The sequence below is a fragment of the Penicillium soppii genome (genome assembly GCF_028829465.1).
Source record: "Penicillium soppii strain IBT 18220 chromosome Unknown utg000006l, whole genome shotgun sequence".
Lineage (NCBI taxonomy): Eukaryota > Fungi > Ascomycota > Eurotiomycetes > Eurotiales > Aspergillaceae > Penicillium > Penicillium soppii.
In genome coordinates, this window is record NW_026643236.1 from 4127640 (window position 1) to 4150255 (window position 22616).

Sequence of the window (22616 nt, forward strand, 5' to 3'; positions counted from 1 at the left end):
ACCCAAAACGCCCACATTCTTGGCTGTGATAAGCCGATAGACCGTCCACGGGCTCCATTTGTTTACTTCTATCTTTGCGGGGGAGATAGCATTCACACTTCTCTTGAAAGTCATGGGTGTTTTGAACGTTGTTAGTGGACCGTTTTAACACGAGCCTTATCAGACCATTGGCCAACTCTCGAGGTCAAATAATAGCCCTAAAAGACCACGACCCGGCACTGCTCACATAAACGTCGCCTTTTCCTTTGCTAAACTCACTTGAAAATTTGCCACTAAGCAACCACAATTGGCTAATACCTGCATTCTTATATAATTCTCACCAACCTTCTCAATATAATGTCCAAACTATCTCGGCTCCATGAGCTATTAATCGTGAAAAGAACTCATCAAGATGGTATCGCGCGCCCCGTTGATATGCTTGACAATGACTCCATCCGACCGACACCAATCAAGGATCGGACATGGTCCCAGCTCACCTATATCATGTTCTGGTTCTCGGCGACGGCAAACGTCAGCAACTTGTATACTGCTTCCACGGGAATGGCCATGGGGCTTACTATGTGGGAAGCGATCGGATGTTCCTTCAGCGGACAAATTCTTGCAGGTTGTTTGATGGCCCTGAATGGGCGTGCTGGTGCTATGTATCGTATCCCGTTTCCTGTTCTTTGTCGCTCCAGCTTTGGTAGCTGGGGAGCACTGTGGCCTACTTTCAATCGTGCAGCCATGTCAATTGTATGGAATGGTGTCAATTCGGTCCAAGGCGCACAGTGCCTGTAGTAAGTACAATTCCTCATGCTGTTTTCTCTTACGGCGCAAGGAGATGTTTTGAGCTCATTTATTTACCTTTGCTTTTAGTGTCTTCCTCCATGCTATATTCCCTTCTATTGAGAATATCCCCGATAAGATGGGTTCCAAATCGGCCTTGACTTCAGCGCAAATGATGTGCTTCTTCATATATTGGTATAGTTACTAGTGATCAAACTGTGTGCTTGACTATTGCTGACCTGTCTGTTCAGGCTTATCAATTGTGCATTCTTGATAGTGCCCGTACCAAAAATGAAGTCTCTGGTCTATGTCAAGGTGGCTGTCTACTTTGCTGCGGCTTTTGCTATGCTGGGGTGGACTGTGTCTCTTGCTGGAGGCTCTTTGAAATCCCTTAATGTACCCTCGAAAATTCAGGGTACTGAAAAGAGTTATCTCATCTTCAAGTTCTTGTTCTTGGGTCTCGCAAGCTGTGGAACCTTTATATCCAATGCTTCTGATCTCCAGCGCTATGCTACCAAGCCGAATGATGTTCTCATCGGCCAAATCGTTAGTTTTCCGGTATCTAACTTCCTAGTCGCTATTTTGGGAAATCTCATCGCATCGGCAAGCAAGGCCATATTTGGAGAGGTTTGTTTCACCAATATTCACCACTGATATATCGATCTAACAAGACTTTTAGCTCATCTGGAATCCCTTGACTTTCTTGGACAAATTGATGGAAGGAGAGCGATACACTCACGGCAACCGAGCTGCCTGTGCTTTTATCGCCCTTGCATTCGTTTATTCGACGGTCTTCTCGGCCATTTTCGAGAACTCAATTCCGTAAGAGTCTTTCTACCCAGAACTAGATAGAGCTATAACTAACATAACGCAGTGCGGGAAACGATATCGCGGCTTTACTACCAAAATACATATCCATCAAACGGGGCTTCTTCATCTGTGCAGGTACGAAAAATGCCACCCTATACTTGCATTATCTCCCGTCCATGAGCTCTGAACTAACAACTTCCCTATCCAGTTCTCTCTTACGCGATCTGCCCCTGGTACCTTCTTTCAACTGCATCAATATTCATTACGTTTCTCTCTTCCTATCAAATCTTTTTATCGGCAATTACCGGAATCCTCATATGCGACTACTATCTCATCCGCCGGGGACTGCTCAATATCCCGGCTTTGTACGTTTCAAAGCCAACCCCCTACAGATACTTCCATGGCTTCAATCCTCGAGCATTTATTGCCTATGTCATTGCTATCGCCCCGAACTTCTATGGGTTCCTCCATCAAATGGGTGTTAAGGCGCCCCAGGGCATCCAGCGATTTTACTACATTGCTTATCCTACCGGTTTGATTGTCGCGTTTGTTGTCTACTATTTGACTTGTTTGGCTTCTGCTCCACCTGGAATGGAGAAAGCCAGTGGTTGGATGGAGCCGAGTGATTACGTGGAGGACGAGGATCTGACCGGGATTGATGATCTCACTATTGATGCTATTGATGTGACCCCGGGTCTTGTTGAGAAAGGGGCCCTGTCGGTTACTAAATCAGCTCCTGGAGAGAAGAGTTATTTTTAACGGTGTTAACGATATATGGGGGTTGTTGGAAGGGAAATCCTCGATTTTGGAAGCGAGCATGATTGATACTTTAAAAATAAATAGGACATTAATATTCTTGGATAAGACAGCAATATCCTGCATAATGAGTAGCGTTTATCTAGGTCTCTCCAGATTTATGGTTTGGAAAAAAGTTGAAGCATAAACACCCTACTTTATGGAAGTTTCCTAGACGCCATAACAATCTATGAAAAGTCGATCAATTGACATAAAACTCCAGATAATCAAACGCCACGTTTTCTGGTATCACTTGAACATGAAAGTGAGAAAACCCCTAAGTCAATCCAAACACAAATGCAAAAGATGCAAGAATACAAAATGAAGAATGCAACAAAATGACCGTATATGTAAATGCCCTGATAAAACACAACAAAGCAACGAGAATGATAGCAAAGATTACCCTTCGAAACTATCATCATGGAAATCGCACACCCAACCCAGCGTAATTTGCATGTGAAGGTGAGCTCCCACTCCGCGGACGGGTCTTATATACCTCCAACGGGGGGGCGGGGGCATATAGATGACCGTCATGCTGAATCAAAGGGCCAGACAAATTGGGATGATATAGTTGATACTGTGGGGCCTGAAGCCGAGAAGATTCATGCAGCCTCTGGCGCGGATCCCGGACATCAACCCGATGTCCGACAGTATTTAGATATTGTGCAGTGCCATATTCCGGGTCCCAGCCCAGGTCTATAAAGTTCAGTCGCTCGTCCATCGAGTTCAGACGTCCACGTGGTGGTGGTACGAGATAAGCCGGATCTGACTGGAGGGCACTGCCCGCTATAGATAGATCGTTTGTCCAACCACCGGTCCCCGCAAGTTGTTGTTGCTGTTCTTGCTGCATGCTTGTCAATGTGTTTGGTACAACCTCCGGAGGTTGTGTGAAACTGGGAATAGGCGAGAACCGTGGTGGATACCGTACCGGCTCTGTCGCCCACGATTGATGAGAGAATCCAGAGGAGCCACGGGAAAGCGGAACTGATAGAGGCCGCTCTGGGGCAGAGCCCATTACTATGTTGAGATCGGATGGAAGCGGTAATGCACCAGGCATTATTGCAGATGGATGAGAGGGTGTTATAGAGCCTGACACAAGTTGAGCTGATCTTCTGCGTCTTGGACGGGTGACCGAAATGTCCTCTTCGTATGGTAGCGGTGGAGGGTATGAAATAAGAGCAGGAACGCTTGCAGACAAGCTTCGTGGGGTCTCAAGCTGTGGGAGAGAAGCACGTCGAGAATCATAAGATCCAGGCGCCGTATAAAAGTCCACCTCACTCATTGGTTGGTCGGAGAACTCAATTCCAGGCTCACTGTAAGTTGAACTACTCAGAGGTTCGAGGAGTAACTCGTGAGATTTCAACTCGTGAGATAGAGGCGAGGCAAAATTATGGCCCGGCTGGTCATCGAGAGATTCCACAGAAGGCTTCATTTGCAGACCGCTCGAGTGATCTAGCGTACGAGTCACCGGAACCGATGATGGGCGCTTGAACGCAGACTCGACTTCTAATATGCGTCGACTAGCTACACTTGCATATGATGGCAACGTTGGAAGAATCTCTTGGTTCATCGGCAAAATGACTGTAGGTTCTGGAACTTCGGATGATGCTTGAGATCTACTAGATCGGCGCACTGCAGCCAGTAATCTTTCGGCCTCTGAGGCTAGTATTGAGCCGCTTTCTTCTTCGAAAGAGGGTTTGCGGCTTGATGAGCCATGTCCTTGGATAGAAGACACTTCGACCAATGGCGTATCGGGTCTAGTATCTCTTAGTCGTCTGTTGCCTTGTTCGGCGCCCTTCCCTCTTCTCTTTGATTGTCGCTCTTTGGGAGGATTTTGCTTCTGGTGTCGGTTGACTATTTGCCACCCCGACAGAGCAGAGAGACCTGGTGGGCTCGATGGTAGAGGAGGCGGATTAGGTTCGACTGTAGTTTGGCTAATTTGCGACAATGCCGGAGAGATTAGAAGTCCACTTTTTGCTTCTCCGTCTGTTTCATAGCCCTCTTCAGATTCGTTCCCCGCCATTCTGAATATATGGGGTGGGAAAAGCTCCAATCTGAAGCGAGGAGGTGGCACGGCCATCTGTTCGGGGGATTCCGCCCGTGCCGACCCTATATCGCTGAAGTTGAAAGTAGATTGTCGAGATAGACCCCCTTCTGCAGACGACTCCCGATATGAGGACGAAGAGCTGCTTGACCGGTCAAACACTGACTTTTGGTGTCGAATGGAGTGCAGGGATGAGGTTGGGGATATATTCTCAATCTGCTGGCTTATGCTTTTGGTCAATGAGCGTAAGTTTTCTCGTGTCTCTCGAAGGATTGAAGCATGAAGATTCATTGAATGCTTTTTTGGGAAAAGCTCCGCCAGTCGGGAAGCATGGGTTTCATACTCTCGATAGTCTCGAACAAGACCACAATCCGGATAGTTCTTCATCCTTTCTTTGGCTACTTCATATGACCGAATGAGAAACCGAGTGGCAACAATCAACCAAGTGTCGAAGAACCCCGGATCGTCCTTGTTCATAGACTCCTTTTGCTCCTCATCCCTGATTCGCAGTTCATCACGGCAGAACCCTTGCACCACGCTATGGATCTTGATAACGTCAACTGCTGAATTGTGTCGATAATTGGAGAAGAATTCTTCCTGACTACTTTCTGTCAAAGATTCTGAGAGATCTGGGGTAGTCTTTGTATCCAAGTTCATCTCATCGCCATCGGAATTTTGAGTGGACGACCTCTGCTGAAAGACGCCTGCATCTGAGGTTCTCTCAATCAACCCATAGTGGATGAGAATTCCAAGTGTGGTATCGAGATCAGGATCCTCTCCCTTTTGGGCACTGGTCTGAATATCCAAATTCTGAGCAGCCATAATGCCCCGTCCTAGGTTCAGCAGGCCCACTGGCACCTGGTGTCCGAGAAATGAGAGGAGGTTGATTAGGTGAAGGGCCTGTTTGTGATTCAAGCGAAGTAGATCATTCATGATGCTCAAAAATGGCTCTGCGAGCTTCTCGTATGTCACTTGGGTTTTTACATGATATTTTTCGATTGGTTTGCCCGTCGCATTGAGACGATGGCCAATTGCGTGGATTGCCAAAGGAAGACACTCGTAGTGCTCAACTATTCGAGTTGCCTTTGCGATTTGTTCGTGGGTAGGTCGCGTGATTCCAAGATCTTTGAACAAAAGCTTGCAAGCATCCTCAACATGCAATGGGGAAATCATCAAACAGTACGGCTCGTATAATCGCTGCTTTTTCCGTAGTGTTGTGTCAACTGAGGTATATATGATGCTGCACTGCTTGTTCCACGGTAAAAAGTCCTTGAAACTGTTGATGTCGAAATCGTTATCGAAGGTAACTCCGTCAAAAACTAAAAGCCAATCTTGGCGGTTTTGAAGCCATTTACGAACTTCAGCCACGTAAGTCGGTGCCTGCTGATACTCAGTGACCGTAGTCTCCTTGTTATCGGTTAAAGTGGCGGCGACTGCGATCTCCCAGAAGCATTTGTCTGCGGCGTCGCGAGTCTTGGCATCAATCCAAAAGATTCCGCCTGGATAGCAGTCACGTTGGGTGAACACATACTGCCGTGCTAGATGTGTCTTTCCGGAGCCTGGAACGCCAGAGACCAACACAGCCATGGCCCGATTTGCACGTGCCTTGGCTTTGAAGAGGCGGTTGTGTAGTATCTCAAGCTCTTTTTGCATGCCAAAAAACGTAGCATTCGGATGAAAGCCAGGGGGTGCGACAAAAAGTGGTTTCTTATCACTGTGAGAATAATGGGAGAGTTGGAGAATTCCACTGTTTCCCATATCTGAAACTGGAGAACTGCGGCCCTCTGATGCAGGAGCACGCGGTAAACTTTGTACGGATTGGCCTATAAAGAAGAAGTCAGCAGGTGTGACTGAAAGGGAAAGCGATGTTCGATTGAGCAAATGAATGTCGGCTATTTAGACATGAGATGGGAGCCACCCCGGAGACGACACTATCAAGCTAAGTACAGAAAAATAACAGCGTGCACCAACAAATGGACTTGATTTCCAAAGATAAATGATCTCGCCTTGGTAGCAACCAGGGCGGGCAAAGGATCATAGCCAAAAAAAATCGCGGTAGAGTGAGATGTCAGCTAGTTCACGCATATCACAGCAGAAAGCAAAGGGGAAGTCGCCAGAAAAATTCATCAAACGGGAGGCTCCTCGATCTCGTAGTCCCTGAGCGTGACAGATGCATCCGGGGCTGGGAGAAGATGTGAATTCCTACCAGCTCTGTTCAAATTGGGCATGCTTTGGTTCGCTGGGTCTTCTATCCGTGCTAGAATAGTCAGTCCAATCGTCTCAAAGAAGTTGAAAAATGCAGCTCAGCTCTCACCATCATAGATCTCCCTAGCCTTGGCCTTTTTCTCCTGGGTCCGGACGCTCTTCTCTTCTGCCCAGCGGTCTAGGATCACAACAGGAGCCTGGCGGGAATACCGAAGAATAGCTTCTGCCACGGCCTCATAGCCTGCAGCATTCTCGTCGTCAAATTTGCACATATGGCTGTGATCGGCCTCAATTCCCATCCTTTCAACTCCTTCCATGTATGGTGCTGCTGAGTGCTCATCTACGATCACTTCTCGTGTACCATGTACATCGGTTGATCGGGTCTCATGAAAGAAGTAGATGTGGAATCGGCCCATGATGTCGACGAAAAGACTGTTGATGTGTTGTAGTGTCTCATTGTTGGTCCTTAGCGTCTTGATGAGCTGCGGAGAAGTTTCCATAAACTTCTTTGGAAGCACTGCACTGCAAATATTGTTCAGCAAAAGGCCCCACTTTGCGATATCAGACCCATTATGGGGGGTGCCGAGGAAGAGAATTCCAAAGGTAGAGACGTAGACAGAGCGTAGGTGCTCCGTCTTCTCATTCGAGAGACTGCGTGAGAAGATCAGGGCACGCTTCACAACCAGTCCTCCCAGTGAGTGGCAAATGAAAATGATAGGACGATTGGTGCAGTTTCGCAGCTATGAAAGACATTGTTAGTCTTTAGACGCAATCACAGATGAAGCGACTACTTACATATCGATTGGCAGCGAGACTTGATGCGAGTGTCTCAGCATGACTCACAATGGTGTCCCTCGACACTCCATCTGTAAACGCCGTAACATTGGCATTGTAGCCATAAGTGAGAATCCGTGGGCGTTGTACAGCAAGGATGTCGGGCAAGAGATCGACGGGCCAAAAGCAACCAGTGGACTTGCTGGTCCAAGTGTTGTAAGGGTGGCCGTTTAGGCCATGAACGAAAACGATATCGACTGTAGGTGTATCGCGTGGAGCATAGATCTGAGTCAAGCCGAATTGCTTGATATGAGGGGGACCGGGTTCAGTCATCGCAAGTAGGACAGATGTATGAACACACAAATTCGGGCTTATTTTGCCATTATCTGAAGATATAAGATGGGAGTAAAAGAGAAAGAGCATTTCTCACATCTGATTTGGTTTTATAAGCATGATCCAGGTGACTCGGGGGTGACTGGGGGTGACTGAGAGCCTGGGGCAGTGTTCCCCTGACCCAGGTCACCCGGGCTATTTTGATCTACAAATGTAGATCCATGGCGTTTATTCATCGGCAGAGTAATCCGGCGACGGGCCGTGTGCAGATTCTCGATTCTGTGGCCTGTGAAATTCGGCGTCCTAATCAAGTTCATTGGGCCCAACTTCACCCGGGGTTGTACAGCCCTGTCAGATCCGGCAACTTGCCCAGGTACCGTGCCACTCAGATCTTTAAAAATGTGTTTCTGCCCTGGTGTTCGAATATGGTGGCCTATGAGTGAGTCACGGACCTCAACCGTGGGAAACTTTGGAGATGAATCCCAAGGGTTAGCCTATATGAGACCAACTATTGAGACTGGTTTTTCTTTTTTTTTTGGGTCTGCATCATCCGAATCTGACTCTTGACGGCGGTGAGTAAGTAAACAACCAAGGAGAATGCTATTTGATGCAAGAGTTGTGACCTGATGTATAACCCAGATCTACAGTGTGACTATTCGCTACATCGACATTCTAAGGTTTAGATGCAATAGGCAACAGGTAACAGGCAACATTCAATAACACACTATGCACAGTGGATCATTTGCAATGAGAAGCTTGTTTATGTAGTTTTATCATGCACCTGAACTTCCCAGGTTGCTTTGCCGCTTTTATCACGCATGATCAAAAAGTCCACATGACATCTCCAAACACACAAGTAGACAGCGAAACACTTTGCGAAACATGTAGTTCATATAAACGCATTTCCATTTTTTGAAGAAGAGATTCGTGATGTTACAAACATTGTATTTCCTTATTCTTTGTCACTGAATATAGCGTCGATCACCCATTACCCATTTGAAATGATATATTACCTACCACGGAACGCCGGCTTCCGCTTCTCGGCAAAAGCGCGCAGCGCCTCATACCGATCCTCTGTCTCAATAACTCCCTCGTATGCAGCATTCTCCGCGCGCTCACCAAGGACATGAGCATCGACAGCCTGCAACGCCATTTTAATAGCAATCGGACCACCTTCACAGATATCCAGTGCCAACTTGATACTCTCGCGCAACACTCTTTCACGTGCGACACCCTCCTGCGCTTCTTCCTCGGGCAACACTTCAACAAGTCTATCACAAAGCCCGATGAAGTAGGACTCGGGACCTGTCACCCGACGGCCGGTGAGAATCATATCCCGGGCGCGGTTCACTCCAACGATAGAAGGCAGTCGATAGGTGCCACCTGCCCCGGGAATTATTGCAAGGCGGGTCTCGGGGAGGCCAACGACGCTGGATGAGCCGAACACGCGGAGATGAGTGCATAGCGCGAGCTCGAGGCCGCCGCCTAGGGCCATAGATGAGACGGCAGATATAGTGGGGATTTGGAGAGAAGCGATATCTTTGAACGTAGCGCGGAGCTTGAGGAGGAAGTCTTCGGTTCTGAAGAGGAAAATGATTAGCTATGATGTACTAGTTAAGCCCGGCAGACAGATTACTTACTCGGCCATAGTCATATTGGCACGTTCCTTCAGATCTGCGCCAGCACAGAATGCTGCATCTGCATTACTGGCGATAACCAATGCCCGCGTTGGTCCATTGCCTCCTTCTGCGGCGATGGCGTTCACTTGCTTCGACAAATTGTCGAGCAGGTCGCGCGAGATGGCGTTGCGTGCTTTAGGTCGGTTCAACTGGAGAACGCGCACATGTCCTGAGCCTGGGGCAGGAACCTGCTGGGTTTTAATGATGTCTTCCTCTGTGCTGGTGCTGTATCGAGAGATGAAGACCCGAGTTGGAACCGCGTTTATCCGGAGGTGGGCGAGGGGTGCGGAGACGCGCACGAGACGCGATGACATGATTGCTGCCATCGCGTTATATCAATTCAAGGATTGGGTAGACTTATGTTCAACAGTAGTAGGTAGATAACGATGAGGTGAAGCTGAAAAGTTCTCGGGCAAGAAGTGCCGGGGTTCGGATGTGGGGAAAGCTCCCGAGGTCAGGGCCGACGATTACCGAAGCTACAATCAAGGGCTCTTCATAGAACCTCTACAATGTAGGACTTGATGTATGAACTGGGGGTATCATTTACATTTACAAAAGTCCTCTAAAAATACAATATTATACATGAATATCACTGGCAATATTCTTCAACCTCCGCATCACTTGGCCAGTCCCAGCCTGTCCGGCTGACAAGGTCGTATGCCTCCTGCACCATGTCCGATGGTACCCGATTGTCGACTGTTCGTTGTTGTCGTCTTTCCAAGAATACCCTGATCGCCACAAGGGTCCGCCGCATCATCCTGTCTCCATTTGAATGTTCATCTGCAGCTTCTTTGAGTAGATCAGCTGACTGGCTCATCCACTGCAGTACATGTAACAGCCCATCATCATCTCCGATGGAACCCAAAGCGCGAACAAATGCATGCAGCGTAGCAGGTGAAGGTGTATGAAGCATCGAAGGCACACTAATTTGTGCATCAGACGTATCATTTGAGGCGAAAACGCTCCGCTCCGCATGCTCGGATGTTTTGGAGGCTGGAAGAACGAGATGGTCAAACTGGTGCTTCAGAACGTGAAGCGCATGCTGCAGGAAATGCTCAAAGTCGTCATGGCCGCCCTCGATTTTAGGTTTGAGGCGACGGTTGCGAGCTGCATGAATCAACACAAAGCTTTGTTCAGCAGTGCCTGGATGTCTGAAGGCGGCATCGATGGCTTTTGTGAATGCCACACAGAGGGTCTGAAACCCTTCCTCGCCAAGTTCAACATTATGCTGGCGCATCCAGCTCAGAGCTTTGAGGGTCTGATGCCATGCGAGAATGCGCAGAAGACTTCGGCCTCTTGGTCCATGGACCCCGTTCAGGCGTTCACGAGTCAAAGAGGACAAGATGTGCTTCCAAGCTGGAGCGTAAGGAATGCGCCTCAATTTTGTCAGTTGAATTGCATGCCATAACGCTCGCGGATAGTGATGCTCTCTTGGATTCTCTTCGAAGTATGTCAGAAGATCGACAGTGGGTCCGCTCGAATGCCTATGAGTTGCGAGAGCCGGGAAACTATCAGCCGTGAGGATATTCCGACTTCCCACCTCTGATCCGACGATATTTGAATGTGCACACAGAAATTTGATAAATGAAGCAAATACCAGATCAGGCACTGTCTGAAAGGCTTCCATGTCAACTTTATGGTATTTTCGTGGGTTAGCTCGCACAGTGGACAAAGCCGCGACCTGAGCATCCGTTAGACCACTGTGTCGAAGATAGTATAGCCCTGCATGCATAGAAGTTGCCGACTGAAGAAGTAAACCCAGAAATCTCCCTGAAGGCCGCACCCCCTGTGAGAGCATCTGGTCAATGAACTCATCCAACGAAGGTGGCTCTGTAGGCACATAAATAATATCACGCGCAGAGGCCGGTTCGGGATGAACCTCACGGCCATCACCTGGAAGAGCGTGGCTTGTGTGATTAAAGGTACACTCAATTGCATTTCTTCGATATATCAGCTTTTCAGCCATTGCGGCGTAGACAGCTCCCTTGGGAGGGAGGCCATGATCCTGGTAAGATAGAAAGCACGCCCAGGCTTCGCGAACAGTCCTCGTTGAACGAATCCGGGCAACCCATATTTCGTGATGATGTCGTTTGGATGTATGCGTATCCGGCAAAGCCTGCGGACGACGCATTATAGCCCTTGTCTGTACCGTCGGGCTATGATCAGTGTCCCAGCCCGCCAAAATCGAGGAAATCTCCTCCCAAAGACGATGGGAATAGCCAGCATCTTTCATTTGTGAAAGTACTTGCATCGCACGGCTGAACATCCCTTCATTACCGCGCAAAGAATCAATCCCAAGTTTTTCTTCTTTCCAAGGGGGCCATGATGGGGCTTTCAACTCAGCAGACTGTCGCTCCTCTGTTGTTTTTTTATGGGCTAATTGAACTGCGATGATTGCACGATAACCTTGTCTAGTGACAGGAAGGACGGGCTTGTGAGTAGCCATAGCTCTGAGAAGCTCAAATTGAGCTTGCTGTTGAATGGAAGTTGACCGATAGGGGGATATTTTGGCTGGCAGAGAAAGGAGCCAGAGACAATCATTGAACTTGTTGGTTTTGACGCGATCATCTTGTCGTGCTTCTAGGGTTGATCTCTCAGCCTCATTCGCCCTTGGTGCAGTGAAGAAGTGGGCGAATGCACGTGCAATGGTAAGGAGGGCTTGGGGCCACACGCGGCGCGCATGGCGGATTAAGCGAACAGCCAGAATCATGCAAGTTCCAGAATCCAGCTCGGTGTGGGAATCAACTGGGAGCAGCTGGGTGTCATCTTCAATAAACTCGGCAGGATTGTCGTATTTCGGAAGCGGCTGGCCGCTCATCAGATGTAAAGAGTGAATCAGGAGCAAACGGAAGGCGTGTGCATCGATGTTGTGCTGCCGCAGAAGATGAAGCGTAATGAAAGGCGGAATACTCGGGCTCTTGGTGCCTGATTTGGCTCTGTCGCTTTCAAATAAGAACAATCGCACCGCCGCGTTATGAGAATTCCGGCTCTTCATGATCCATGCCCAAGCAGCAACATCGGTGGGAGCATATCCACGCGATGTTAGATATTCAAGGTTCTTTTCCCTGAAGACATTCTTCAAAGCAATATTTAGATCATCATCTGAATGCGCAGGCGAGATATGCAAGAGTAAGGGATCCACCTCTCGGATATACTCGCCAAGTATAACCGGTAGTGACGGCTTTTTTGGTCGACCAACTGTCCTTGGTTGAGTGTGAGTTCGGTGGGCATGGTTAGGATCAAGTCCAACTGCTTGTCCATATCCAAGGGCATGTCCACCATTTCGCAAAGCTTTGGAAAGATATTCGGCGGGGTTCGGTTTCAATCTGATTTTGGGGGTTCTGATTTTGGGGGTGGTTTCAACAGGCTTTGCCTTTCCATCTAAGCCATGCGCCTTCGCCAAGACATGCGATATCGTTGCAAATCCGTCAATTGAGCCACTGGCCGATGATTCATTGGTTGTGTGATTGACTTGCGGGGTTTGAATATCGATTGGAGGTGACGCAAACAGCGCAGACGATTGAAACGAACGGCGACTAGCTGGGAAGCCAGATAGAGAACAAGTGCGCGGATAGTGTACTAAAAACCTGGTCCCACTGGAATTATGCTACAGAGCGGAGTAAGATTCAGCATAAAGCCCAAGAAATAAAGGCATTGAAAGGGAGGTTACCTTGGCTAAACGATTGCTAACAAGCAGACATGGTCTCAGCCGCGGTATTCCCGAAAGGCTTCGGGCATGATTGAGGACTGATGACATCCATGAACGTAGTCATGGGTAATAGTGCCTGGACGCCACAGACCCATTCAATAGAACTCAAGTAGTTATTGCGGAAATTGACCCAAAAGAAAGACGGGAAAAAAACAATTCGCGTTGAAGTTGGCAGAAAATTGGATCACGTGATGGATCGTCACGGGTTGCGCTTTTCGGGATGGCGCGCATTCTGCTCAGAGCCGTCAAGACTTGTAGTCCTGGTTTCCTTAACAAAACAAGATCCCATTTGTCTACATAGTCCATTGTCTTTATTCTTTGGACTTTATTGACAATTCCGTTCAGCCCAATATCACACCTCTCTATTGTGGTATTGAGGAGGCATTTTTTTACCTTTCTTTGTTACGCTCTTAAACAACCCATCGTCCTTGAGGATTCCATCAAGTACAACTTGGACCTCCGTTGTTTCGTGAACCAAGCATCACCCTCAGCATCATCTCACAGGGAAATCTTTATTTCAAAGTCGCCTCCTCTCGGTCCTCGTTCTAAACCTTCTTGTTTGTGGGCCCTATCCATTTACGTTGGAGGGGACCGCGTCAACTCAAGTACCGTCAAGTTTCGACCCGGCGCAACATCGCAACCATGAGCGCTGACGAGGGCGGAGACACAACCCCGATGTCTGTCGCAAACGGTGATCATTCTGATCTTACTGCAATTGCAGCTTCTGGAAAGCGAAAGCGATCCACTCAAGACGACAAGTCAAGCACAGACTCCAGTGCCTCCGCGTCGCGCGATCGAGCAAATCTCCATGAAACTCTTCGCAATCTGATTGAACTTTTACTCAAGTGAGCTTTGCTTCCACACTTATTCCTTGGGCTGTCCTAACATTTGGTAGACATGACTTTGAACTCCAGCTTCTCTCTTGCCCCTTCCCGAATTCAACCACCAAGCCTCGAACAAAGCGCGTAAAGGTTTCCGGCGATCAGGAAACTTCCAACATACGAACACGAGTCAATTCGGACAGATACAATACCTTGCAGGAGTTTCTTTCCGACATCGAAAGGGCATCAGCTGCCGTTATTGAACGTAATCAAGCCCAGTCCAATGGCGCAAAAGTCGACGGGGCCCCCTTAACTGAGATAGTCAACCGGATCGCAGCTTTCAAAAAACACATGAACGGTTTGATTGGCCAAAATTTTGTCAATCAGCCTGAGGTCAAGACCGAGACACTGGAGGAGGACACCGATTCTTCGGCAGAGCTTCTTGCAACCAATGTCTGCACTCGAGAGGACAAACATGCTTTGACACTGTTTGGCAACTCATCGAATCCTAAGCAACTATTTTCGAGTCTCCAGAAATCGGTCAAAGTGCCACTGCAATCCCATTCGGGTCCTGAAAAGTTCGTTGAAGTGCAAGAGGAATTGCGCGAGGCCGGTCTGCCTAACGGCATCACAGCCACTAAAGTTGTTCCTTATAACCTTGCTGCCGCGGTAAAAGCATCAAAGCGAACTTTCGGGGATGTGTTTGCCCCACGTGAAACATTGTTGAAATTGGAACCTCCCCGCAAACGTTCGCACCGGGGTAGTGCGACCACGTGGATGGACCGATTCGATGCTATCTTCGATGTCAAAAACTTTTTGGGCGAGCGTGGCAACTATTGCCTTGCGCCCCTGCCATCTACGCAGTGGCTTCAGTATGGCGGGGTCACTTCATCGCCAGCTTACTGGGACCGTGTGGAAAAGCAACATGGAGACCCGGACATCTCTCACATCCATGGGGATCCTGCTTTGTGGAATGGCCCTGACTCTTCCGCTTTCCAGGGCGTTTTCTCTTCATTTGCACCTTCTCATGATAGCTCTGGGGCAATTGTTCAGCTCGCTTCAAAGGATATGGTCTGGTGGGGCCAACGGGGGGCGGACCGCGTGAGCACTTTGCTGTCGGTACCATACGAAGGCGAAGGCGATGAAGACACTTCCATAATTGCTCAACCTGGCAATATTGGCGAACTTGATGAAAGTATTTTGGATGAAATGGTTGCGTCTTTCAAGTCCGAAGACTTTGCCATGAATATTGCAGAGCCCGACGCGAACGGCGACGTTGATCCAGAAACAAAAGACGTCCAGGACATGCTTCGCGATATCTCTGAACTGCTCGACACTCTCAGCTCCTATCAACGTCTCCGGAACCTCAACCCTCCTTCTAATTCCCCCCCGACTGGCCAACAAGGCCCTGAGTCAAATGAAACTCCTGCCCTTGACTTGGGTGATTCAAACACACCATCCGATGCAGAGTTTAGTGTTTATGAGACCCTCAAGTCAAGTCTTGTGGCAATCATTAGCAACCTACCACCTTATGCTGTTGCTAAACTGGACGGCCACCAACTTGCTGATTTGAACATCAGCCAAAAGATTTTGGTCGATACCCCAGACTATAACGGTACCATGGAAAAGGACGACTTCACTTTATCTCAAGAACGGGCCGCAGCATTGATCGCAGCAGCCAATGCCGCGGGTCGGACTTCAACGCCCTCTAGCTCACGACCGACCTTCCCAGGATCTCACAGTGGCTACAATCAACGTGTCTTCGCTGCCAACGCCCGAGTCTCACAATCCCAGCCCGGGTTCCAGGTTACGCCACAACACGCGCGCCAACCTTCAGTGCCAGCTACATACACACATGCTTATGGTGCGGGTCGACCACCAAGCACGCCCAGTCAACGTCCAAGCAACACCCCTCAGTACTCGCAAAATAACCCACCATATAGCCAAGGAAGCCAGGCACTCCCATACCAGCGTCCGGCCTCCAACGGATATCTCCCTGGTGGGCAGCAAGGACAAGCATCTGCCCAAGCATCCCCTCAGCCCTACACTCCGCGACCAGGTCAGCCAACCGCTTTTAATGCCACACCGCAGGGCCGCACCCCCTACGCGACCGCAACTGCGAACTCGTCTCAGCGACCTCCGTTTGCGAATCAAACACCTACGCAAGGTGGCTACGTAAATTCCGCCGCTGCAGCCACATACTCTCGCAGTGCCGCGGAACAAGCTGCGCTGATGGACCGCAATAAGGCACAATTAGCGGCTCGCCAGACCCGTCACAGCCCTTCGACCCCCAGCCCCAAGGTTTGGATGCCCGTGCCTCCCAAGAGGGCAGTACGACCCCAGGAAGCAAGCAGAACGGCACACCTCTTTCAACGTGATACTCTCTTCTGTTTTTTCTTGTCTCAGCACGTGCAGGCGGTGTTTCAAAAGTCCACAATTATTCAGACGAATACGCGGAACCAGCCTTCTGCTCTTTTGGGAGTTGCATTTGTTTTTATTCTCCGTTTCAAATTCCAAGTGTTGGAAATGATCTATGTTTCCAATTTCTTCTTTTCCCCAAATGTGTTGTTAATGAACCTCGTTTCCTGTGGTTTTGTATGATTTTACTTAACTTGGTGGTGTATTATGGCCTAACTCGAGCGATTGGCGCGGATGGTTTCTTATGACAGGTTGACCTGGACGGTCCAGGCTGCCGTTGCAATACAACTCGTTATTCTCTAGACAGTTGCTTATGTTCTTGCTTCGGTGCAATACAAATTATACTGCATGTTTACACACTTTGTGGATTTATTGATTTAGAAATTTTGGACTTAGCAAGTAATGGAAACCAGCTTGGAAGCTAATCTAGAATCATATCTCATAAATAGTACATAGTGGAATGAAAATCCCATTAACACCTCCTTGTCAGCCTTTCCCAATGCCCATAATCCATGCCACTGCCGAGGCATCCATCCATCTGTGTTGTTTGAAGTACTCGACCGATCACCACAAGACATGAAGGCCTCTTTCTTATCCCGAGATTTTCATCTGTCAAGGGAGGTACAGCCTGCAATTGTGGTTACAATCACAGAATTCCCTTGCAAAACAAGAATAAAAGAACAGAATAAATACAACGGGATGTGGCTCACATGAAGTCACATTAAAACGACCAAAAATAAAAAAAATCATTAATCATAAGTTGAACACCTTCAGCTCACTGACAAGATAGCATGAAGTTAAGGAATGAACATAGCAGCCAAGGTCATGAAACCAAAGTATCTAAATAAGGGTTAGTCTCTTTCGATGCAGACAGAATGAGGGGGAAAGGGGAGTCATACATGGTAGCACATCGCCAACCATCCTTGGACTCAACCAGGGTATTTTCAACACCAGCAGAATAGTTGGCCGCAATAGCAGCTGCGGCCCCACCAACAACCGTCACAACAACAAGGCGGCCCGAGAACTCCGCAATCATGTTGAATGCCAGAAGCGGCAGCAGAAGTGCCCCAGAGGCAATAATGATGGCAACGTAAACGGGAGCCGCAGCGGTGGAATTAACATCAGCCACTCGCGGGGTGAGGGAGACAAGGTCGGTGCGGTGGTCCAGAAAGCGGCATTCAGCGGAGGCAATTGGGTGTCGCTTTTTCATCCAGCTGCGGTAGCCATCGATGTCGTTTTCTGAGGCTGGTGGAAGGGTCTGTAGCACTTTGCTGTAGGCGCTGAGGGCATTATCTAGGACGTGTTAGGGGATTGTTGAGGGCTATGCTGCAAGTGCTTTCTTACTATATTGCTCCGTCTTTTGAATCAAAGCGGCCATGAGATCCATGCGGCGATAGTGTAGCGATGAATAGGCCTGGGCCTGGGAGTCTCGGCGCCGTGAAGCAGGCAGGGTTTTAGTGCCTTCTTGCTCGGCTGTGGCTATACGATGCATTTCTTCGTACTCATCAAGAGCGTGTAGATCTTCTTCCATTTGAGAGATTTCATCTTGGAGGTGGAGTAGAACACGGTGGTTCACGCTTTCGAAGCGTCGGTAAAGTGGAGAGAATGCGCCGTTTTCTTCGGATGCTGACTTGGTAAGATGTGATGCAACAAGTCCATAGCCTGATGAGACTTGCGATTTAGTTGAGTTTCTGCGCTTTGTTGGTGTGGTACGATGAAGGCCTTCTTCTGGACTTCTTGGGGGAGATGGTGGCAGCGGCGGTCTGTGAATCGCGCCGGTGTCTCGTGGTCCGTGGTATGTCTGTTGGCGAGACAATTCCATCTGTCCTTTGCCCGAAGACGGAGAAATACTAGTCGTAGATATTGGGCTAGGCTTTCTAGTGGGTTGCCTCTTTCGGGTGACCAATTGAGTGTCCGGAGAAGGAACCGATGGTGTGGGCTTTGGCGGTTCCCTTGCGCTTTCGACGGCAGGGGGCAATCGTGTCAATTGTTTTGGAGGTGTGCTTTCCCCCGGCGCCAAAACCTTGTGCGGCATAGTATTCACTCGCGGCTTGGGGGACTGGATCTTGGGGTAGGTTTGTTTAAGGCGCGGGGGCTCTGGCCGTTCACCATCAGATTCCGATTCCGATTCGGACGAGGAGTCAGAGGATCCAGATGAGCTCGAGGTTGGCTCGTCATTTTCATCAAGAAACTCAAAGACATTAGGTACGTGTTTCGTTGGCTCTGTAGGATTATGAGGTTGGGGCTCCGTATTGGTAGACTTTAGGGCTTGTTTTGGGCCTTTGACCTGTTGCGCTGAAGGTGAACTGTTCTCGACGGTTTTGATACTCGCGACAGGACCAGCCTGTGCGTTTGTATTGGTGTTGGAAACCAAAGAGTATGTCCTTTTTCTTCCATCATTTTTTGCCTTTCTAGTTTGGAGGGGCATGATCGTAGAGGTTCGGAATCTATCTCCGGTTCATACTTCAGATATGATCAAGTTTGGCTTTACCGCGATAGATGTAGGAAAATGGGAGACCATGTAATCCCAATCATGCAATCGCAATGGAATTAGGAGTATGGCGATCCGAGGCATGGCCCAGGGGGAGGAATTCCAGGTCTCAGATCGAGTCTAGTATCAATGGAATCCAGGGGGTACCAAGGTACTAATGATGATGAAAGATAAAAGCCAAACCGAGATGATAACTCCAATTTCCCCGCGAATTCCATCAAACATTCCTGATACAGGGAGTAGGCACAAAGTATGAAACCCTTAGGGGATTAATATAGAACATGGACGTCAGCCCCAAAGTTGGGAAATCGCGTCAGCTGCCGGCTGAACACAAAAAAGGTTCCGATGTGTTTTGCTTTTGAGAATGGAGTAATGCAATTCGTCACACAATGCGAACTGGTACGTTCTGGGGGCCAGTCTGAAGCAAATTGGAAGCGCCGAGGGCTTCAGATCGGCGGCCAATGACAATGGTGTTGGCAGGGAGGACTCCTGGGGATCCCTATCGAATAAGAGGGGCTTATCAATTATTATTTTGAGTCCTTTGATTTTCAAAGAAAGATCTCCAACGAAAACAACTAGTTAGAAGGTTAGTGGGACAACATTCTGGACAACTTCAATAGTGTGGACCACAAGTTGACCACACAGCAAATCAGATGACACCCTGTTGCATCCGATACAAACGCATGTGAGTCTGAACCGAGTTAGAACACCTCGATGCGCTGGTCGATCAATCTTCCTTGCATCCACAATCTGGCGGTCAGGCTGAAGCGGGGGAATGTGATGGAACTTTGTGAGCAGTCATGATAACTTGGCTGCACATAAACCATATTTCATGCAGAAAAAGCGTGAGTCTTGCAGTCGATGAAGTGTCAAGAATGTATTGTAGGGAATTTACAAGGTTTTTCCTTTCTATATTGTAATTTTAGAAATTATATGTGGACACATTTATTTAGGTGATGAACTATACGGAGTAGATATAATGGTATTGAAGCCATATATATATACGGTATCTATAGCCATGAAACAGCAGACATACCTTTATGTAGCCCCGGAAGTACATGATAATATTTTAACTTATGGACTAGTACAGTTGACTTTCGATAGCCCAAGTAAATATATTTCATACTAACTAGATAGTTATTTAGTTAGGCACTAGTGACAATAACTATTGTATGGCAGACACAGTGAAATTGATGTCAGTGATCTGCAGATCGCCAAGAATTCCCAGAGTCTCGATTCCCGCTTCATGTCTCTCACCGAGGGTCGACATCACCTCAATTCAATCTAATTCTTCATGCTTCGGTCATGGCTCGGCAGCGGTATACTCCGCTCTCTACGTGTTCAACGCCTGAATCCTTTGCTTCCACTTGCGCGTAACGCCCGATTCTCCACCGCGCCAAACCGCTATCTCCAACCGCCGGGCTCCTCCGCAGATCGCGTTCCCCTCCGCAAACAACTTAAGCAAGAAGCCAAAGCGCTTCGGTCACATAAGAAACAACGCAAGGAGGACGAGGAAGCATCAAGGCAAGAATGGGAGTTGACAGTTGGCTTGGAGATACACGCGCAATTAGACACAGAAGCCAAATTATTTTCCCGTACGCCTCCCTTCTTCTGGTTTCTGGGGAACCCTTTCTCACAAAAGCAAAATAGGAGCCGCGACCTCAACGAGTGATGTTCCAAATTACAATGTTGCCTTGTTCGACTTGGCGTTCCCGGGTAGCCAGCCGGTTAGTGATTTATTGTACAATACTGTGAAATAGGGCCCGTGCTGATTCAAGACAGGAATTTCAAATCGCAACACTCCTACCTGCTTTACGCGCCGCTATTTCCCTGAACTGTGAGATACAGCCTGTTAGTCGGTTTGACAGGAAACACTATTTCTACCAGGATCAACCGGCGGGGTATCAAATCACCCAATACTATGGTTAGCACTTGTCTCTCTCTCCAAATGTGAACCATACTCACCAAAATCAGAACCATTTGCGCGAAATGGTTATGTCGACCTTTTCGGTTATGACGGCATTGCACCGGAAGACGGTGACCGGGTCCGTATTGACATCAAACAACTCCAATTGGAGCAGGACACGGCCAAATCTCAGGAATACCCGCCTTCAACACAACTTTTGGATTTCAACCGTGTGTCCCACCCTCTAATCGAAATAATCACTATGCCCCAAATTCATACACCTGCAACCGCCGCAGCATGCGTTCGGAAACTCCAGGCCATTGTACAATCATGTGGTGCGGTGACTACAGGAATGGAAATGGGTGGTCTTCGTGTAGACGTGAACGTCTCGGTCCGGCGGCGAGACGAAGCAGCTGGGAAACACCAGTACAATGGTATCAGCGGATTGGGCCAGCGGACTGAGATCAAGAATCTCAGCAGCTTCAAGGCCGTGGAAGATGCCATCATTGCCGAAAAGAACCGCCAGATCGCGGTGCTCGAGAGCGGCGGTGTGGTAGAAGGAGAGACGCGCGGATGGACAATCGGTAGCACCGAAACTCGCAGGCTGCGTGGCAAAGAGGGCGAGGTCGATTATCGCTACATGCCCGACCCAGACATTCCGCCACTTGTCATCGGACAAGATCTGCTCTCTAGCCTCAACAGTACCCTCCCAATATCACCAGACTCACTCATTACGCTGCTGGTTGGGGAGGAACACAGACTGTCAATTGACGACGCCAAGCCACTAATCGATTTAGACAATGGCGCCCGCCTCGAGTATTATCACGATGTGGTGGATGCCCTTCGCATTCTCCAAGAAGACCAAGATGCAAGAACACGCGCCGGCCTCGGGCGTGTAGCAGGCAATTGGGTTCTACATGAGCTAGGTGGCCTTCTCACCAAGACAGAGAGAGAATGGGATGCGGAAATTGTTCCGGCTGAGTCCCTGGCCCACCTCATCGACCAGCTACAGCGAAAGCGTATCACCGGCCCAACAGCCAAACAGGTCCTGGCCACTATCTTTGACGGTGATCGTCGGTCAGTGTCCGAAATTCTGGAGGAAGAGAATCTTCTGTTGCGCCCTCTCTCGCGGGAGGAATACGTTGCGCTGGCGGAGTCAGTCATCGCTCTCAACCCGCAAATGATTGAGCAGATCCGCAGCAAGAATCATCTGGGTAAATTGGGCTGGTTCGTAGGGCAGATGATGCGCGCTGGTGAAAAGGGCCGGGTGGAAGCCCTCAAGGCAGAGGAAATCCTCCGAGAACTCATTCTGGGGTCTGGAGCTGTATAATACTGTGCACTGTCGCATCAAATGTACTTTATAGTGGTAGCATCGATGATACCCTTTTATGACTACACCATATGCAGCGCCTGCTAGTAACTATTACATATATATAATTGGAAGAACCCATAGTTACATAGTTGTACCTACATGTACCTTTGCCCGAATTGTGCCTGAATTATGCCTGAGCCTCATGCATCAGCGCCCAGACTCCAAACTCCAGGATAAATCAAATTTCACGAAACTGCACAAATTCCCGCGTTTTCTCCTCAATAAAACCGGACTAAATGAATGTGGAACACCAAATGGCCCTAAAAGGGGGAGCTCTCCTCGACCTGTACTTAACGGAAGTGATGGAGGTCTGGCGGAGTCGCTCTGATCGCTAAAAGCAGTTTTTAGCGACTTTCGTGTGCAACGCGCCAGGAATGAAAAGACCGCTCCGGTTGAACTCGGGGAATTATCAAAGGAGTTGAAACTATTTAAGACAAGCTGAATTCCTCTTTGAACTCTTCTTTCTTTCACAGATATTATACCCAGTTTCTTTC

The 22616-nt window shown here is 48.6% G+C and overlaps 8 protein-coding genes across 8 annotated transcripts; 3 read left to right on the forward strand and 5 right to left on the reverse strand.

Annotated features, from left to right (window-relative positions):
• Positions 1–336: 336 nt before the first annotated feature.
• N7529_008947 (nucleobase cation symporter-1 family protein) lies at positions 337–2334 on the forward strand (the record flags this gene model as incomplete). The annotated part of the gene is made up of 6 exons (XM_057244474.1): positions 337–776; positions 856–960; positions 1017–1392; positions 1445–1587; positions 1640–1710; positions 1784–2334. 6 exons carry the CDS (start codon positions 337–339, stop codon positions 2332–2334), a joined length of 1686 nt encoding a protein of 561 aa, XP_057096012.1.
• Positions 2335–2788: 454 nt separating this feature from the next.
• Positions 2789–6172, reverse strand: N7529_008948 (uncharacterized protein; the record flags this gene model as incomplete). The annotated part of the gene is made up of 1 exon (XM_057244475.1): positions 2789–6172. One exon carries the CDS (start codon positions 6170–6172, stop codon positions 2789–2791), a length of 3384 nt encoding a protein of 1127 aa, XP_057096013.1.
• Positions 6173–6540: 368 nt separating this feature from the next.
• N7529_008949 (esterase/lipase family protein) lies at positions 6541–7726 on the reverse strand (the record flags this gene model as incomplete). The annotated part of the gene is made up of 3 exons (XM_057244476.1): positions 6541–6671; positions 6729–7359; positions 7415–7726. 3 exons carry the CDS (start codon positions 7724–7726, stop codon positions 6541–6543), a joined length of 1074 nt encoding a protein of 357 aa, XP_057096014.1.
• Positions 7727–8735: 1009 nt separating this feature from the next.
• On the reverse strand, positions 8736–9731 carry N7529_008950 (putative mitochondrial methylglutaconyl-CoA hydratase (Auh); the record flags this gene model as incomplete). Its single annotated transcript, XM_057244477.1, has 2 exons — positions 8736–9306; positions 9367–9731. 2 exons carry the CDS (start codon positions 9729–9731, stop codon positions 8736–8738), a joined length of 936 nt encoding a protein of 311 aa, XP_057096015.1.
• A 263-nt stretch (positions 9732–9994) lies between these two features.
• Positions 9995–13178, reverse strand: N7529_008951 (uncharacterized protein; the record flags this gene model as incomplete). Its single annotated transcript, XM_057244478.1, has 2 exons — positions 9995–12984; positions 13097–13178. The coding sequence occupies 2 exons, from the start codon at positions 13176–13178 to the stop codon at positions 9995–9997; spliced, it is 3072 nt and encodes a 1023-aa protein (XP_057096016.1).
• A 578-nt stretch (positions 13179–13756) lies between these two features.
• Positions 13757–16536, forward strand: N7529_008952 (uncharacterized protein; the record flags this gene model as incomplete). The annotated part of the gene is made up of 2 exons (XM_057244479.1): positions 13757–13959; positions 14010–16536. 2 exons carry the CDS (start codon positions 13757–13759, stop codon positions 16534–16536), a joined length of 2730 nt encoding a protein of 909 aa, XP_057096017.1.
• A 614-nt stretch (positions 16537–17150) lies between these two features.
• Positions 17151–18781, reverse strand: N7529_008953 (uncharacterized protein; the record flags this gene model as incomplete). Its single annotated transcript, XM_057244480.1, has 3 exons — positions 17151–17193; positions 17253–17646; positions 17698–18781. The coding sequence occupies 3 exons, from the start codon at positions 18779–18781 to the stop codon at positions 17151–17153; spliced, it is 1521 nt and encodes a 506-aa protein (XP_057096018.1).
• Positions 18782–20138: 1357 nt separating this feature from the next.
• On the forward strand, positions 20139–22080 carry N7529_008954 (glutamyl-tRNA(Gln) amidotransferase subunit PET112; the record flags this gene model as incomplete). Its single annotated transcript, XM_057244481.1, has 4 exons — positions 20139–20439; positions 20495–20571; positions 20627–20768; positions 20819–22080. 4 exons carry the CDS (start codon positions 20139–20141, stop codon positions 22078–22080), a joined length of 1782 nt encoding a protein of 593 aa, XP_057096019.1.
• Between the last annotated feature and the right edge of the window lie 536 nt (positions 22081–22616).